The sequence below is a fragment of the Mus musculus genome, chromosome 19 (genome assembly GCF_000001635.26).
Source record: "Mus musculus strain C57BL/6J chromosome 19, GRCm38.p6 C57BL/6J".
Lineage (NCBI taxonomy): Eukaryota > Metazoa > Chordata > Mammalia > Rodentia > Muridae > Mus > Mus musculus.
This window is the reverse complement of record NC_000085.6, coordinates 8723370-8741289: the sequence shown is the minus strand read 5'-3', so window position 1 is coordinate 8741289 and position 17920 is coordinate 8723370. Positions and strand designations below refer to the sequence as shown.

The following is a 17920-nucleotide window of genomic DNA, read 5'->3' as shown; positions in this document are numbered from 1 at the left end:
AGAGGCGCCTTAAAGAGCCTGTGTGTGGTCTCAGAGCCTTTAAAGCTGGAAGCCTAGGCCTAAGTGTTTTCAGCAGATTCGCAATATTAACTTTATTCTCTGGTGTTGGGGAGGACTAAGACCAGGGTTGTAGTCAGCCTTTTTCTGGTTCCTTGTGGCTTCCCTCATGTTTGCGTTCCTGCATCTGATTGTCCTGCTTGCCTGACCGCGAGGACTCCCGACGGCTGAACATGGATAGCCTGCGCCACAGCACGGTGATCAGGAGACTTTCGTTAGATCTTTGTTTACGGCGGCCTGAGTTGTCCACTTCGTTGCCTACAAGCACCACAGGGTCCACTTAATTCACTTCTGTTCTCTCCAGCCCCACCTCTGGGGCAGTCCCTTTGGGGCACCTCCGGCTCCCATTCCAGGACCTGAGACCCGTTTTTTGTATCTAGTCCTACCTTCCCTGCCATCCTCTGTTACTTCATCCCTTGCTTGCTCATCCGAGGCCCAACGGTTCTTGTCCTGACAGCAGCCCATGGCCCCGAAAGGCGCAGGACTCTGTCACCCTCCCCAGCCAGCCTAGCTCTGGGCCTAGCTTTTGTGATGTCAGGTCTCCCGCAGCTAGGTGAGGGAACCCCTCCCACCTACAAGGCGTTTCTCCCATCACAAAAGGTCCAGGATCAGTACGCGCGTTGGGCTATTTATTAACAACATGAGCAAGGGGCTTCAAGGACTGGTGGATCCAGGCCGCTTCTTTTTCTTCCTTCTTTGGAGAGCACCTTGTGTCTGGTCCAAATCTGGGAGCTTCCGCTTGGCAGCTGCCTCCAAAGAGGCCCAAAGTTCATCTGTCTCTGTGTCTTCTGAGGGTACTTGGTTGGGCTCTTGAGGTTCTTGGGGCTCATCCTGATGATCAAGAAGGACATTCAGGAGTCAGGGAAAGAGGATGAAAATCTAGAAACCAATGCCCTCGTGTTCTGGAGGACTTCACCCTTGGCAATAGCCTGTAAAGGCTTGAGGACTCCTCAAGGAAATTAAGTTACAGTAAAGAGAAAGCCCCGGCCTGTGTTCTAGCAGCCTCCTGTTCTCTCCACAGAGAATCCCTTGCCATCATGCCTTTGGCTCCAAAATTCTCACACCTAACTAGTTGCTCACCTCCCAGTTATCCCGGCCTGACAGGAGAAGGCAGTTCAGTTGAGACTTGAGATAAACCTGTAAAATAAAAGGGGTTTTTGAGTCCAGATAAGCTGAGACGGAAACTTTTTGATGTGGGGCACAGGAAAGGGGAGAGGTTCCAGAAAAGGTAAGTTAGAATGGCGAGTGCCAAAGGTTTGGGCGCTCACCTTATGCTCTAGCCCACGTGGATTGCGGATCCTGTGTATCCTCAAGACTCTGTCCAAGCCACATGAGGCTAATAGGGGCTTTGAAGGGTGACACTGCAGCCCACGAACACTACCTGCAAGCCCCTTCAGACAGCCCAGTAGACGCCCTGGAGAAGGATGTAGGGCATGGGTGTTAGCTAACCAGCCACTGAATATGTAGTTAGTTACTGTTCAAATCACTTACATATCAGTACTTAGTCCTCAGAATAACCTAGAAACAGGAGTTACCAATGACAATTCAGTTTTATAGGCAAAGAAACAAAGACATAGGAATCAAATAACTAGTCCAAGGTTAGAGTTTTTAGTGAAATCGGAACTTGAACCCAGAGAGTGACTGTGACACTGACAGGGCACAGTGACCCTGTCAGTAGTGACCTTTCTCTTTGCCCTCTCCCCTTCTCAAGCAACCCATGGTCCACTCACCTTGCCGAAAATCAATTTCTGCCAGCTGCCCATGAGTGTTCCCTACGATGACGGAACTAAGGAGGATACCAAAGAGGGGGATCAGTATGACTTCTGGATCCATTCCAGAGCACTTTCCCTTTCCCTCACCACTCACTTGCCCTCAGGAGTAAGGGTCATAGCTGTCAGTGGGTACTCTCCATAGGTGGCCTCTAGGACTGGCCGGCGCTGGGGGGAGACTGGATCATAGACACGGACCTAAAAGAAAACTAGAGTATCACAGGAGTATCCTTACCCACAGTGGCCCCCCAATATCTTATTTATCATTATCCTTTTGAAGACTATTATTTTGTTGTTGTTTTGAGACTGTTTCTCTGCATAGTCCTGCTTGCCGTGGCTTTTGTTATGTAGACCAGATTAGCCTCAAGCTCAGAGATCCACCTGCTTCCCCAGTGCTGGGATTAAAGTGGACATACTACCATGCCTGGCAAGACGGCTTTCTCGTTTGAGGTATGTACTTAATCTCATCTCAGAATACTGCGGAAAGGGCTCAGGAGCCCTCATAAGCATAGTCTTATGGGCAGTGGAGGGATAGAAAAGCTAGAAAATGGTGAATTTCGAACAGGAACGCTTCATCTTGCTGAGGGAGCAATGGGGAGCTCCTCACATGTTATGAGCAAAGGCCTAGCACCTCTATCAGACTTTCATGTCCAGGACTAGACAAATGACAACAGTGACCCAACCCTGCCAGAGTCTCACAACTTCAAATGGAATTAGCCACAAAGATCCCTAGCTAAGCACTCACACAAAACTGGTGGAGCTGAGACATGAAAGGGGCCCCCAAAGCAAATCAGACTATATGAGGACTACAAAGTTCTATGACCATACTAGCTAGACTGTGCCTAATACTGTCAGATCTCATGAGCCTGGTTAGTACTTCATGGAAGGATTATATAATTGTTTTGCAGACAACCTGATGTTCACCCATGATATCTGTTCCCTGTGGAACCTCCTGTGGAAGGAGCACTCCCTTTGCTTTCCCTTCTAGGAAGGAGAAATAGAAACCCAGAGTTCAGAATTCCACCCTGGAATGCAGTAAGGGGAAAGTAGTAGGCTCAGCCATGGGCTTTGTTGACTAAGAAAGTATGAGCTCCTTTGATAACCCAGGCAGAGTTACACCATGCAACCTACCTACTCTATCAGGAGACACTTTTTTTGTTGTTTTTCTGAATTCAAGCTACTTCAATCCGGGAGTAAAAAGAGCCTCACCTGGTGGTACCCTGTGCATGTGACAAGTTTCTGTGACCCAGGGAGGAACTGTGTATCTTGGTCCCAAATAGGAACTCGGAGATCAAGCCAATCATTCCGCACCTGGTGTGGAAGGTACATATGGGCACAAAGTTTGATAAGCCTGACCTGTTTCCTCCAATCCTCCATACCCCCAAAGCCATCTAGGTCATGTCAGTGGCTTTCACTTCCCCAACCTCAATCAAACATAGCATCTCCCCAACCCTTCATCACTCACTCACATTTTTGGCCCTGAATACAGGCTCCTCAGACCCCTGTAGGTCCCATACTTTCAAAGCATTTTCTTTCCCACATGTGGCAACCACATGTGTATGTGTGGGATCTTGGCGCATCCTACACACCCCAGGACCCACCTTCAGTTCCAAGAGCTGAAAATAACCAGAGATGAGTTAGTCTCAAAGCCCTTAATCTTTCCTTTACCAAATTCCCCATCAGACCCCTACCCTAGCTCCCATCCTTTCAACCACCGGGACAGGTAAACCTTACTGGGTCAGAGGACGCCTCTTTGTCATTTTCACACCAGACTCTGAGGATCCCAGAATCCACACATGTGATAAGGGTGCTGAAAGCAAGCAAGAGAATATTGGGATTTTACAAAGTATAAGCCAGGTTTTATGGTGCACAGCTACCAGTGTGGGGAGTAAAGAGAGAACCTGGAATTCCACGTCAGTCTGAGCTACATAGTGAGTTCAAGGCCATCCTGGCTACATGAGATACTAAACAACAAAACATACATACCTTCCCTCCCCCAGCCCCCAGAAATAAACAACCCAACCCAAACAACGATAACATAAACCTCTTCCCTGGAAGCCCAAGCCGTTTCCCAGGCTCTGCACAACTGTGTCTGTGTTCTTCCACACATCTGCCACCCTAGGCTTAAGCTCTAGATTGCTTGCCTGGGCTGTGGCAAAGAGCCTTTGTGATACTCCTTGCTCCTACAGGCTCAGAGCTCTGTCCATGACACTTCCTATTCAAACCCAATACACTCTATTATCTAGGAGATAAGATCTCAACTCAGTACAAAAGCCCTTTCCATTTAATCGCAACCAAATACAATGCCAAACTTACATGTATACTGATGTTTCCTTGACTTCAGCCTCCAAATGGCATTTGTCCTATGTATGTAGCGTTTTAGTATGTTAACTCCTCCTTAGTCTCTGCTCAGTATCTGCTTTTTAGATTGTATCTCTTTTGTCAAGATTATATACTTGTACTTCAAGACCTAGTTCAAAACTCCATTCTATATAACCTGTCTGGAGCTCACCTGTTGAATTACCAAAGCAGCCTTCTTTCTTCATCGATCTAGAAAAGCTGCTCCCAGATTACTAACTTTGGTGACTCTTCCTTCCTAGCCACCACTTTGGAAGCTTCATTATCTTATATTTTTGTCAATCCTACTTAAACACGTGTTCAAAAACATTAAATTATGTGCACAGAACGTTATAAAGGAGCCAGGATAAAAATTCTATCTAGAGGGCTGGTGAGATGGCTCAGTGGGTAAGAGCACCCGACTGCTCTTCCGAAGGCCAGGAGTTCAAATCCCAGCAACCACATGGTGGCTCACAACCATCCCTAACGAGATCTGACTCCCTCTTCTGGAGTGTCTGAAGACAGCTACAGTGTACTTACATAGAATAAATAAATAAATCTAAAAAAAAAAAAAAAAAAAAAATTCTATCTAGAATGCAAACTTTATTAAGGCATGTGTTTTTCCCAAAATCCTTATACTTTTCCTTCATGCTTTCAATCGCTGTCCGATGAATGCATGTTATAGGGATGAACGTAAACAAGAACCTTGGTTTGCAATCACCTATCCCAGTGATTGTATCACCTAAAGTGTTTAACTTAAAGTATTCAGTTCAATCCAAGAGAGCCCCAAACGCTATGTAACCTGGGCTAGAATGTGGGTGGTCCTTACCCATCCGCCTGGGCGAGACCTCGGAACGTGCCTTCCCCGCCTGGGCAGTATCTCTGGCTCAGGAATGTACCCTCCTCAGCATTAAAGTACCTCACGGTTCTGTCCGCACAGCCCACCAAGATCTGCCAGCAGAGAAAGGAATGATGGAAGAAGGGCAAGACTGTCAGGCATCCCTTAGCTCCGGCCCGGCCAGAGGCTGCTCACTTGGGTCTCGCCGCCAGTGCCCCAGCACAGAGCATTCACTGCCTCCTCCCGCCGCGGCTGTCCGGACGGTGTGAAATTTGCCGCATGTTTCCGCTGAAGGTTCACCCCTAAGGGACGAGGACGTCAGTCACGCTGGGGTGACAAACAAGCGACCCCTGCACTGTCCCACAAACAACTCTAATACTCACCTTTCAGGATGCCGGTCTCAGTGCCGACCCACACATGGTTCCAGCGAGCCGAGGCAGTCGCCATCGCAGACCAGCCCGTGGCTTGCACTTCCGGCGCGCCACTACTGCATCATCAGCGAGCGCCGGATTCAGTCTGACAACTCGGGTCTCTCACTCTGTACCCGCCCCAAACTGTCATTTAGCCCCTCTTCTTCCCTCCTTCCTTCCATCCCTCCCCTCTTACCCCCAACCTTCAAAAAGGCACACATTTTAAATCTCAGCACTCTGGAGGCAGAGAAAAGAGGATCTCTGTGGGCTCCGGGACAGCCAGGGCTACAGAGGGAGTTCCAGGACAGCCAGGGCTGCACAGAGAAACCCTGTCTTGAATATACAAACAAAACGCACACACACCTCAAACAGGACATGCTTGTTTAAGGAGAACCAAAAAGTAAGGACCATCTTTGCACTGTCTGTGAAAAGCATAATTTCTAAACTGCAATACTGTGTGGAGCCAGGTCTCTTCCATCTCCCTATTTTGTGTTAATTATATCCCACACTATTAAAAGAATTTCAGAAGTTATTCTCTATTTTCTGACCATCAGTAGGTGTGTCTGCATATGGCTGCACATGGGTGCAGGAGTCCAAGGATGTCAGAGGAGTCGGATCTCCAGGATGAAGCCACAGATACAGATGGTTATAAGTTGTCTTCTAGATTCTGGGAATGGAACCAAGGTCCTGTGGAGGAGCTGCAAGTGCTTTTAATCACTGAACCATCTCTTCTTGAAAAGTAGAGACCTGGTTATGATTTTTATTTGCTCAAATTAAGGCTATAGTCAGAAATTTTATTTCTTTAAAAACCCAGGGGGCTGGCGAGATGGCTCAGCAGATAAGAGCACTGACTGCTCTTCCGAAGGTCCTGAGTTCAAATCCCAGCAACCGCATGGTGGCTCACAACCACCCGTAATGAAAACTGACGCCCTCTTCTGGTGTGTCTAAAGACAGCTACAGTGTACTTTCATGTAATAAATAAATCTTTTTTTTTACATTAAAAACCCAGTCACGTAAATATGGTTTTTTTTTAAATCCCAGGTGTAGCATAAGAGGATGCTTCAGTTTGTCCATAGCTGTTAACTATGATTGTCTCATAATTTAGGAGGAGTATGATTTTTTTGCCAGCTGCAGATAGTTTACATTTGCAATTATGGGGACTCTGGAGAGGGATAAGTGTAAGGGGTCCTAGAGAGGTGGGAGGACCTCTGAAGAAGGCAGAGGCAGCTGCTGCTTCCTACTGCTGCCCCTGGTTCCTGGTGTTGAAGTTTGATGAGAAGCTGGAGATATCCTGACTATGAAGATATCACTGCCCCAAGAAACACGATGTCCCTAATCAGCAGGAAGTCGCCTAGAGACTACTGTTTCTCCTTTCCCCTTTCCCTCTAGCCTTTTTTCTCTCCTATCTAGTGTTGGGGGATTAGAAGGGATTAGGGTGGAATAAGGGTTGGAAGGGAGATAGAGGTATAAGAACTCAATAAAATAGTTTTTAAAAAATTCCAACAGCCAGGCATGGTGGCACATGCCTTTAATCCCAGCACTCGGGAGGCAGAGGCAGGTGGATTTCTGAGTTTGAGGCCAGCCTGGTCTACAAAGTGAGTTCCAGGACAGACAGGACTACACAGAGAAACCGTGTCTCGAAAAACAAAAACAAACAAACAAAAAAAAGAAGAAGGAAGAAAAGAAAACAGCATTCTGATCTGATTCCTGGGATAAAACTGAACTTGCCCAAGTTTTGCAGTCCCCACAGTCCAGACTTGAAGGCAGGCTCTACACACAAAAAAACAGAGGAACTTCTTGCCCTTTGTCAAAGAATTTATGAAGATTTCAACTTCTTTTAAAAAAAAACAAAACAAACAAACAAAAAACAGACAAAACATTCAAATTGTTTGAAGTAAATTTCTGGTTGGGAAGATGGTTCAGTATTTAGAGCACTGGCTGCTCTTACAGAAGCACCTCGTGGAGGATTGCAATTCTCTGCCATGGAACCTGAACTTTTTTTCTGGTCTTTAAGCATACAAATGATGCCCAGGCATCCAGACAGCCAAAGCACATACACATAAAAGAAACCACTACAAAGAGCAAGTTTCACTCCTGAGAACTCTGAAATAAAACTAATAAGAAGCTCTGGAAAGCCGGGCAGTGGTGGTGTACACCTTTAATCCCAGCACTTGGGAGGCAGAGGCAGGTGGATTTCTGAGTTTGAGGCCAGCCTGGTCTACAAAGTGAGTTCCAGGACAGCCAGGGCTTCACAGAGAAACCCTGTCTCAAAACAAACAAACAAACAAACAAACAAATAAAAAAGCTCTGGAAAGCTGGAAAACCTAAGCCTGAGAAATAATGACAGACTTTGCAGCATCCATGTTTTACCTACATGTATTAGAATGTACCCTAAATTGTGTGTACATGCAGAGGGAACCAGAAACCATTGAAACAAAAAGCCTAGAGAGGTCTGAAAATACAAGTATACTTTAAACATCTACATAAGGTTGAAAAATAGACGTACTTAGAATGCTTAGCAATTTAGACGCCGGGCGGTGGTGGCAAGCAGTCTTTAATCTTAGCAGAGTAAGGCAAATCTCAGAATTTAGAAGGCAGCATACTTTACAGAGCAAGTTCCAGGACAGCCAGGAATAAAAAAAGAAGCCCTGTCTCAAAAAAGGCAAAAGTGTCATGACTAAGACCAGATTTCAACAAGAGGGAGACAGAGACAGTCAATCACCTCTACAAAATGGTAAAAGTAAGACAAGCTGCACCTAGAGCCTTCTTTAAAGGTTGTGCATTCCTCGAGGGGATACACCATTCCCAGAAGTACTGCAATGCCCAATCAGTGCATAGAGTGGACAGAGCAAGCTCCCATTCTACCTCCTAATTCCAAAGCAGATACTGAAAGACCTCCGAAGGGAGACCCTCACTCAAGTCTTGAGATAATAGCAGACCCCCAAGAACTCACGAGAGACCAAACTTGATGCAAACCACACGAGGCTTTATTTGGGGAAAGCCAGAACTCTGGGGACGACTCATATCCCACGAAGGGGTAGAGGAGTCAACCCTGAGGGGAAAGGGGTCCCAGTTTTTATAGGTCCTCAAGGGGGAAAGGAGGAGAAGGGAGTAGGGGATTTCCAGATCTAAGCAATGTTTATTCTAAAATCATTGAGATCTCAAGAAATGGGTATGGGAGGGAAACAAGGAAAGAGTCTAATGAAGGTGCAGTAACTCCGAACTGGCCCCAACTGTGGTTGCTGGGGAGATTTTCAGGCTCTATCCCCAGCAACCAATATCACAAACACCTGGCAGTGAGGTGCAGCAGTGGGTACACACCTGGGTTTAAGGAACAGTCAGAACACTGGCAGACACACGGGTTCAAGGAGCAGCCAGAGCATTGTGCACCTCTATTTTTCTTTTTTTTTTAATATTTATTTATTTAGTTATTATATGTAAGTACACTGTAACTGTCTTCAGACACTCCAGAAGAGAGCATCAGATTTCATTACGGGTTTCTGGGATTTGAACTCAGGACCTTTGGAAGAGCAGTCGGCGCTCTTAACCACTGAGCCATCTCACCAGCCCCCACCTCTATTTTTCTAAATCAGTGAAGCTAGTTCTGTTAACAGTGAAATCTATTTTGCCATGGGGCTTCTGTGACCTTTTACATTCTGTCAGGATCTCCCAATAGTAAGAACAAATACTACACTTGATTTTAGTCAAAGGCTGAGAAACATTGCTTTTTTTCCTTCTAATTGTTCATAGCTTTTTTTTTTCCCTGATGTTGATGTAGGCCTTGACGGTGGTTTGTTTGTTTGTTTGTTTTTTAAGATTTCTTTGAGTACACTGTAGCTGTCTTCAGACACACCAGAAGACTGCATTGCATCCCATTACAGATGGTTGTGAGTCACCATGTGATTGCTGGGAATTGAACTCAAGACCTTCACAAGAGCAGTCAGTGCTCCTAACCTCTGAGCCATCTCTCCAGCCCCCATTGGTTTTGGTTTTTCGAGACAGGGTTTCTCTGTATAGCCCTGGCTGTCCTGGAACTCACTTTGTAGATCAGGCTGGCCTCGAACTCAGAAATCCACCTGCCTCTGCCTCCCGAGTACTGGGATTAAAGGCATGTGCCACCATGCCCTGGATGTACTGGAACTCACTTTGTAGACCAGGCTGGCCTCGAACTCAGAAATTCGCCTGCCTCTGCCTCCGGAGTGCTGGGATTAAAGGCGTGCGCCACCACCGCCCGGCTAAAGCACTATTTTAAAAAACACTCTAGCCCGGCATGGTGGCACACACCTTTCTGAGTTCGAGGCCAGCCTGGTCTACAAAGTGAGTTCCAGTACATCCAGGGCATGGTGGCACACGCCTTTAATCCCAGCACTCTGGAGGCAGAGGCAGGCGAATTTCTGAGTTCGAGGCCAGCCTGGTCTACAAAGTGAGTTTCAGGACAGCCAAGACTATATAGAGAAGCCCTGTCTCGAAAAACCAAACCAAAACAAAACAAAATAAATAAATAAAAAATAAAATAGTGCTTTAAGGGCTGGAGAGATGACTCAGTGGCTAAGAGCACTGGCTGTTCTTTCAGAGAACTGTCTTATACTGTCTCCTCCTTAGCACAGTCATTTGCATAACCCTGCTCATCCTACTTTAACGTTCTCCCGATTGGTTCACATACTTTAGAATCGTGATGCCCAAGAGGGAGACCCTCCAAGAAGGGAAAAAGAGAGAGAGAGAGAATATCCCTGAAAATAATTTCTTTTCTTGTTATTCTTCTTTGGAAATTGCAAACAACCCCTCCAAAGATCAACAATCAACAACCCTGCCTCATGGAGCACTAGTATTTAGATACTCTTATGAAAACTTCTCAGAATTTTAATAGTCACACACTTGCAGAAACTCTTTGTGGCAAAAGCACACTTGTACTAGAGCATGAGAAAAATCATAGTTAGCTGTTGTGGATAGTTCGAAGCCGCCCCATATCTGCAGCTGCTGTGGACAGTCCGAAGCTGCCCTGTATCTGTGCACCTGAGATTAAAACAAAAACACTTTCCATATGTTTTTGGTTTTAAAGAAACCAAAATTCCAGAATTTTCACTTCATATGAGTGAGTGAAGTCCTGAGTGTACTTTGTAGGACATGACAAAGGCCAAGGCCTTAGACCTAAGAGAAAGTGACAAATTTTTTGTTTGTTTGTTTGTTTGTTTGTTTGTTTGTTTTTTCGAGACAGGGTTTCTCTGTATAGCCCTGGCTGTCCTGGAGCTCACTTTGTAGACCAGGCTGGCCTCGAACTCAGAAATCCGCCTGCCTCTGCCTCCCGAGTGCTGGGATTAAAGGCGTGCACCACCACGCCCCGCTTGAAAGTGACAAATTTTGTCTGTATATGGGTTAGGTTAGAAGGCAAAGTTGCCTTCTGACACAACTACAAGTGTTTTGCTGGTGATTGTGTAAAACAAAAAACAAACAACTGAAAAACTAACAACTGCATCGTCTTCCTCCTGAATGTTTACAGCCTGAGACTACTTGGTTACAGAGATTTCTCAGAGGGACTACCAAACCCTCGCCCCCGTACTTGGTACCTAATAAGTCGAGGTTCAGTTAGGAGGTAGGATCCATCCATTCCATCTGAGTGAACATACCTGACCTATAAGTATGTCTATATGTTTTTCCTTCATTCCCTTGCTAATCAGGACCCAGGGCTTGCAGGAACTGGAAGAGCAGCAAGTGCCCTTAACCTTTCCACCCACCTCCACCGTCTCACTGGAGTATAATCACTGCTTCCAGCTAGACTGGCTGGCCAGCAAGCACCAGGGATCCTCCTGTCTTTGCCTTGGCAGAGGTGGAATTACAGGTAGGTCCTGTCACTGCTGTGTTTGTTTTCTGGATTTTTGGAGACATTGTTTCTCTGTGTAGTCCTGACTGTCCCGGAACTAGCTCTGTAAATCAGGCTGGCCTTGAACTCAGAGATGACCTCCTGAGCACTGGGACTAAAGGTGTGCACCACCACCACTTGGCTTTTGTTGTTTTGATACTTGAATGGGTGTTGGAGATCAAAAGAAGGTCTTCAAACTATCGTGATTCTTTACCAAGTGCCACCTTCCCAGGCTCTGCTTGGTTTTCTGGTTTATTTCCTTTTCTTAAATTTTTAATTTTTTTTATTTTTATTTATTTATTTTTTAGTACAGAATAGAGTTTATTTAGGGCATGGGGAGGGCAGTTAAAGTAACAGAGGCAGAGAAAAGCAGAGAGGAGAGAGTAGAGGCTAGCCATGATCACATGGAGAGGGGGGAAGGAAATGGGGAGGGAGAGGGAACAAGGGGGTAAGAGGTGAGGGAGAGAAGCAGGAGTAAGAGCTCTTTTTTAAAAAAAATTTTTTTATTCACGTATTTATTTATTTTTGTTTTTTTTTGAGACAGGGTTTCTCTGTATAGCCCTGGCCGTTCTGGAACTCACTCTGTAGACCAGGCTGGCCTTTAACTCAGAAATCTACCTGCCTCTGCCTCCCAAGTTCTGGGATTAAAGAGTATTTATTTATTTTATGTGAGTACACTGTAGCTGTCTTCAGACACTCTGGAAGAGGGCGTCAGATCTCGTTACTGATGGTTGTGAGCCACCATGTGGTTGCTGGGATTTGAACTCAGGACCTCTGGAAGAGCAGTCAGTGCTCTTAACCACTGAGACACCTCTCCAGCCCGTTTACTTACTTTTTAAATAGTCTTGCCATGTAGCTCTGGATGGTTAGAAACTCACCTGTCTCAGTCTCCAAAGTGCTGAAATTAGGGTGGCCCACTGGGATGCTAGGCTGAAATTTTTTTATCCTTTTTTATGTGCATGAGTGTGTGAGCTCATGGGTTTTTGGAGAATTGTTTTCCTTGGTGCCTTTTGGAGGCCAGAAGAGAGTGTCAGATCCCCTGGGACATAGAGCTGTGGGGTAGTTGTGAGCCACCTGAAGTGAGTGCTAGGAACTGACACTTTTTGCCTGCCAGATATTGATAGGACCCTTACTGGGAATTTCTTCCCGTGATAGAGTAGAAAGTACACAAAACAGGAATGTGTCAAGAACACAAAGTGGGGGCTGGAGAGATGGCTCAGTGTTTAAGAGCACTGACTGCTCTTCCAGAGGTCCTGCGTTCAATTTCCAGCAACCACATGGTGGCTCACAACCATCCATAATGGAATCCAATGCCCTCTTCTGGTGTGACTGAAGACAGCTACAATGTATTCATATAAATGAAATAAATCATAAACACACACACACACACACACACACACACACACACACACACACACACACACACACAGAGTGAACTATAGTGAAGCTAGGGTGTTTTTGAAGAGTACAGACTGTTTTGAGTGTACATGTGGGAACGTGCCCTGGCACTTTAGCTGTAGTGGGAACCACCTATTTAATTCTGACAGTCAGATATGTACATATTGTTGCCATTCTGTTTTGAACTTTTTTTTTTTTAATTTTTTATTAGGTATTTTCCTCATTTACATTTCCAATGCTATCCCAAAAGTCCCCCATACATCCCCCCCCACTCCCCTACCCACCCACTCTCACTTTTTGGCCCTGGCATTCCCCTGTACTGGGGCATATAAAGTTAGCAAGTCCAATGGGCCTCTCTTTCCAGTGATGGCCGACTAGGCCATCTTTTGATACATATGCAGCTAGAGACACAAGCTCCAGGGGGGTACTGGTTAGTTCATGTTGTTGTTCCACCTATAGGGTTGCAGTTCCCTTTAGCTCCTTGGGTACTTTCTCTAGCTCCTCCATTGGGGGCCCTTGTTTTGAATTTTTCATGTAGCCACAAATGGCCTTGACTGAGATTACAGATGGGACGCTAGACCTCACCAGAAGCCTCATATCCAACTCCTTGCCTGCTAGAAACCAAGCATTCTTGCCCTTCCTCAACCACCGTATTGTTTTTGTTTTCAGATGGTTTCTGTGCAGCTCTGGCTGTCCTGTTATTCTGTAGACTAGGCTAGCCTGGAACGTCCCAAGTGCTGGAGTTAAAGGTATGTGCCATCACTGCCCAGCACACTATTGTATACTAACAGTGGCTCCCATACTAGTCTTGCCTAATGAGTAATTTTTTGCAAATATCTGTTCCCTTTCCTGGTAAATGTTAATTTTTTTCCTCCTCTGCCTCAGTGTCTTCATTTTTGCAGGTAACTGAATGAGGACAGCAAGACAGAGGCTGATCTGAAACGAATTGTTACTTGTACAGTTCACGTCTCAGCTTTTGATGGCCACTTTTTTTTTCTTGCCTTAGCACAGGACTGTGAGCTTTTGTTTTGTTTTTGTTAGTGTGGGCTTCCAAAACTTACAGTATTTTGAATACTTTTTTTTTAATTAGGTATTTTCCTCATTTACATTTTCAATGCTATCCCAAAGGTCCCCATACCCACCCCCCCAATCCCCTACCCACCCACTCCCCCTTTTTGGCCCTGGCGTTCCCCTGTACTGGGGCATATAAAGTTTGCAAGTCCAATGGGCCTCTTTGCAGTGATGGCCTACTAGGCCATCTTTTGATACATGTATTTTGAATACTTGATTTCCTGGTCCTTACATCCCTAAATTTTGAACACTCCAATGTAGTAGTCCCGTCTTATGGAGCAATCTGTTCTGTTTAATCTTGGCAATTCCCCTATAGTGCACATGATCAGGAAATGTTATCATGTAAGCTTGAAACCTACATGAAATAGGAACACCCTTTATTATTCACTTGGCAGCCAAATCATCCCATCCGACATAATTCTGCTTTGGCTTCCCAGCACCCACAACCCAACCATAGAACTTCACTTCTAGAGGATCCAGCACTGTGGTATCAGCCATTTTTTTAGGCAGACCTGTATATATATATATATACAGGCAAAAACCCTAACTTGCCACCTTGATCATCTCACTACCAGTCCCCCTCTCCACATGCTCATGGTCAGCCTCCTCTACTTCTACTCCCTGTCTTACCGTACACCAGCTCAACTCCCTTCCCTATGGCTTAAACTACACTAATAGACTGGGCTTCATCTCCTTTCATACTTTTCCTAGCCAAAATGGAGACACTGTCAGATGGTCTGCAGTAATGCCAGCAAAGGCATATTAAATAGCATATACACACACACACACAGGAAACCATTTAACAGGCCATGGTCAGCTTCAAAGTTACTCTTGGCAAGAAATGGGGGTTTCTTGGTAATTGCAGGATGAGTTTCACAGAAACTTTTGTTATATAAAAGGAACCCTTAGTAAGTCAATTTCTGCATATCACAGTATAATTGACCTAGGGAATTCTTAGCCAGATTTCCTGCCTTGCTGATACAAAGCTCAGGTGCCATTACTCCAGACTCAATAGTCCTGCTAAAGAAATCACCAAGTAGAGGGTTTTTACCTTAGTGAAACCAAGACTTTTTAGGATCCACCCAAATCAAATAAGCCATCACAATAAATAGCATAAAGAGCATTTATTGCTAGAACAAACACAGAGTACAAGTTAACAGTGGAAGAACCAGGTATCAGCTCCTACAGTTAACAATGTGGTAAGCAAGGAAGGTAAATTTGCAATTGCAAAGAATTATTTCATCATTTATTTTAAAGTGATCTCTTATGGTGAAACACTGGCCTGGACAAACAGATCTTTCATGATTTCTGTTCCTGCAAGATAAAAATTTGAATTAGGAGTAGAAAGCAAAATCATCCTACATTCACTATCAGAAGAGACTATAGGCTGTCTAGGTAACCAGTTTCCCCCAACCCTGCGCCGCCCATTTTAATGATTTGAAGGGCTTACCTATCCTTCACACGCAGCTCATTCTTTTCCTCAGACCTGTAAAACAAGTAAATCACCTTTTGATTCCTCTTTAATCAAGTGAGAATTCTTCCCTTTCTACGCACAAAAATGATCCCTCAGACAGTTCCTTCTGGAACAAAGTTTCCTCTTTTCCCCCAGCCAGCCCCAGTGGGTTCACCTTTTCAGGCTCTGGAGCTAGGACAGGAAGTAGGACGTGTGAACATTTCTTCATGGGGAAATTATAGTTCAGCATACTTTTCATCTAAGTTTTCTCACCTTATTTTAGCCTGGACTTGAAAATGAAGATATGCTTCAACTTTCCTACAAAATAGCAAACAATTTGGGCCATTAATGCTTAAGCTTCTTTTACAAAAGCTTATGCTAGTATTAATACTATGCTAGTATTAGCATAAAAAATTTCCTACTTGATCCAAAATGAGCTCACAACTCAGAAAATACCTTTCTCCACAGCTATCAGACTGGGGCGGTATTCAGTTCATCAGGGTGAGCAGGAATTCACTAGGTCTAAGTATTATATATTCAACCTTATACTACAAAAAGCATTACTAAGACATATACCTGGTACGGCTCCTTTGTTCTCAGCCAGACACACCATCTCTGAAAAACAAGACAGTCATCAGCAATGTTAAAAATCCTGCAACAGCTTGTTCCTATCTAACCCATCATTCTGAGAAAAATCAGATTTCCAAGTCTCAACAGCAATCATCAGCCGAACGAGATTCTATGAAAGTCATCATATATACACAAAGTACGTTCTCAGTTAGGTCCCCCCACCCCAGTCCAATGCTATGCACATACACCACACCACACACTGGAATCACTCACCTGTAAACCCACAAGTATGGCACTGCTAACAGAACCTGGAGAAAAATAACAAACCTTGAAAAGGCTGGATATAAGGCCCTTGCCCCCACACTACCCTTTGGTTTCTCAGGTGTTCCTGTGTTTTCATTAGCAGTCATAGTGAGCTAGTTTGATTCATCATAGAAACAGCAAACCTAGTGAACAAACCCCATCCAAAATAATCTAACTAACCTTTGAATGCCTGAGATTTGTCACCAGGAAAACCTGTGGAAGAGTAACAAGTAGTTATTTTCAACCATCAGGACAGAATTACAATCTGTCTGTCAGCACTAACTGCCATCAGAACTCTAACATGCTATAAATTCACACCTTCACGGAGTGTTCAGTGTCATCATTTCAAATCATCTGACAGTTGAGTTTTTAAGAGAACAAAGGCCTTAACATAATGTGTCCTCTAGAAATACAAATAGTAAGCAGCAAAAAAGTGTTGTGCTGCTTCAATGTCTGTCTTGACTATTTTCCCTAGGGAAACCCTAAGCTCTACTTGGACAATTACCTGCACTCATCCTGGGAGGTAGCTCGAACTCTTCATGTTGTCACAGCACCCTGGAAACAGAGAAACAATGTCATTTTTAAATGTAATCACAGCCACCTCAGCACCTTCTTTCTTCAGCCCATTTCAGTAGTAAGATGACATCATTGCAACTCAGCCATATGCTTGTCATTTACATTGTTCATCATTAAGTGGCCATCTAAATATGTTCCCTAAGGAAGCACCAACCATCAATACCTACCTGACTACAAGCAAAACGTGTTATTTGTAAAATTGAACAGGCCTGGCTCCAAAGTGTAAAGGGCTTTGAGATGAACCACATCTAGAACAGAAAAAAAAAACCCCAAACTTCAATAAAAGACTTTATGCCAAACAATCCAAATACCTGCCACAGATTGTGCTACTCAGAGAATTTTTGTTTTCTCCACTAAACCATCAGAAAGAGAGAGTTCAGTTTTCATATCATCCCCGTAGCACACACACAACTTATACTCAACAACCAAAAAAATCTGGTAAAACCATTAACACTACTTACTCTGAAAAGAGAGCGTACACCCATCCTTTTGTAAGGTGGCACCTCAAACCTGTAGAGAAGTTAGCATCGGGTTACTTCTACACCAAGAAATCTCTAAAGGATGAGAAGGCTGTGATGTAGGGCCAGCCTCCTCAGAGTTACTTATCCTCACAGATATATCAGTACAGGTCTGTGAAAAGGTCCTCATCATAGGGGGTGGCCTTGCACTGCCGCCACCATTTTGTCCTTCACAAAATCCTGTCATCTTTAGGTCTTGAATGCCCTAACATGGTCTCCCCGCTAAGACTACGGAACAGATTACCAAAGTCCACATTTATTAACGCTGCCCACGAGGGTCTTTTAAATCACCAGAAATAAACATTACGTAAGAAAATACAGGCGGCGGTTCACAACAGTGACAGATAGGTGTTTGTGATAAAAGCCAGCCGCAGTTATAGGAAAGCTGATTAAGAGAAAGACAAGAGCCAGGCGTGGTGGCGCACGACTTTAATCGCAGCACTCGGGTGGCAGAGGCAGGCGGATTTTAGTTCGAGGCCACCCTGGTCTATAAAGTGAGTTTCAGCAGGACAGCCAGGACTATACAGAGAAACCCTGTCTCGAAAAACCAAAAAAAAAAAAAAAAAGAGAAAGACAAGAAAAAAACAAAGTGAAAACTACAGCACATAAAGACGTAGAGTACTTACCCCGAACAAGGAAAAATGAGGCCGACAAGAACAACGTGTGGCCTATAAATAGCATCTCGCAAAGGCCCACGGGATTTGGAGGTGGGACTAGGACTCACGCAGGCGCTAAGGTAAGCGGTGTGCGAGCCGGAGGAATT

At 44.7% G+C, this 17920-nt stretch overlaps 2 protein-coding genes, 1 long non-coding RNA gene and 8 other non-coding genes across 12 annotated transcripts; all 11 read right to left on the bottom strand.

The window, feature by feature from the left end:
* Positions 1-64: 64 nt before the first annotated feature.
* 1700092M07Rik (RIKEN cDNA 1700092M07 gene) lies at positions 65-572 on the bottom strand. The gene is made up of 2 exons (NM_001177347.1): positions 444-572; positions 65-315 (listed from the first exon to the last, which is right to left on the bottom strand). Exons 1-2 carry the CDS (start codon positions 520-522, stop codon positions 134-136), a joined length of 261 nt encoding a protein of 86 aa, NP_001170818.1. The 5' UTR covers positions 523-572; the 3' UTR covers positions 65-133.
* A 93-nt stretch (positions 573-665) lies between these two features.
* Wdr74 (WD repeat domain 74) lies at positions 666-5495 on the bottom strand. Of its 2 annotated transcripts, NM_134139.1 has the most exons (11): positions 5385-5451; positions 5197-5303; positions 4993-5114; positions 3561-3636; positions 3296-3442; positions 3036-3137; positions 1924-2024; positions 1788-1843; positions 1326-1471; positions 1138-1194; positions 666-888 (listed from the first exon to the last, which is right to left on the bottom strand). In NM_134139.1, exons 1-11 carry the CDS (start codon positions 5446-5448, stop codon positions 712-714), a joined length of 1155 nt encoding a protein of 384 aa, NP_598900.1. In that variant the 5' UTR covers positions 5449-5451; the 3' UTR covers positions 666-711. The 2 variants fall into 2 exon arrangements, with proteins under 2 accessions (NP_598900.1, XP_006526617.1); XM_006526554.4 differs by lacking the exon at positions 5197-5303 and having other exon boundaries at positions 5385-5495.
* Positions 5496-14963: 9468 nt separating this feature from the next.
* On the bottom strand, positions 14964-17803 carry Snhg1 (small nucleolar RNA host gene 1). Its single transcript, NR_002896.3, has 10 exons — positions 17784-17803; positions 17101-17149; positions 16807-16887; positions 16569-16618; positions 16244-16276; positions 16034-16068; positions 15767-15805; positions 15464-15508; positions 15188-15223; positions 14964-15051 (listed from the first exon to the last, which is right to left on the bottom strand). It is a non-coding gene; the product is annotated as a small nucleolar RNA host gene 1 (long non-coding RNA).
* Snord22 (small nucleolar RNA, C/D box 22) lies at positions 15299-15424 on the bottom strand. The gene has a single exon (NR_004445.1). It is a non-coding gene; the product is annotated as a small nucleolar RNA, C/D box 22 (small nucleolar RNA).
* LOC115489087 lies at positions 15630-15696 on the bottom strand. Its single transcript, XR_003952983.1, has one exon. It is a non-coding gene; the product is annotated as a small nucleolar RNA SNORD31 (small nucleolar RNA).
* Positions 15881-15949, bottom strand: LOC115489086. The gene has a single exon (XR_003952982.1). It is a non-coding gene; the product is annotated as a small nucleolar RNA SNORD30 (small nucleolar RNA).
* Positions 16134-16198, bottom strand: LOC115489081. The gene has a single exon (XR_003952977.1). It is a non-coding gene; the product is annotated as a small nucleolar RNA SNORD29 (small nucleolar RNA).
* On the bottom strand, positions 16347-16422 carry LOC115489082. The gene has a single exon (XR_003952978.1). It is a non-coding gene; the product is annotated as a small nucleolar RNA SNORD28 (small nucleolar RNA).
* LOC115489083 lies at positions 16689-16758 on the bottom strand. Its single transcript, XR_003952979.1, has one exon. It is a non-coding gene; the product is annotated as a small nucleolar RNA SNORD27 (small nucleolar RNA).
* On the bottom strand, positions 16965-17039 carry LOC115489084. Its single transcript, XR_003952980.1, has one exon. It is a non-coding gene; the product is annotated as a small nucleolar RNA SNORD26 (small nucleolar RNA).
* Positions 17226-17297, bottom strand: LOC115489078. The gene has a single exon (XR_003952974.1). It is a non-coding gene; the product is annotated as a small nucleolar RNA SNORD25 (small nucleolar RNA).
* Positions 17804-17920: the final 117 nt, after the last annotated feature.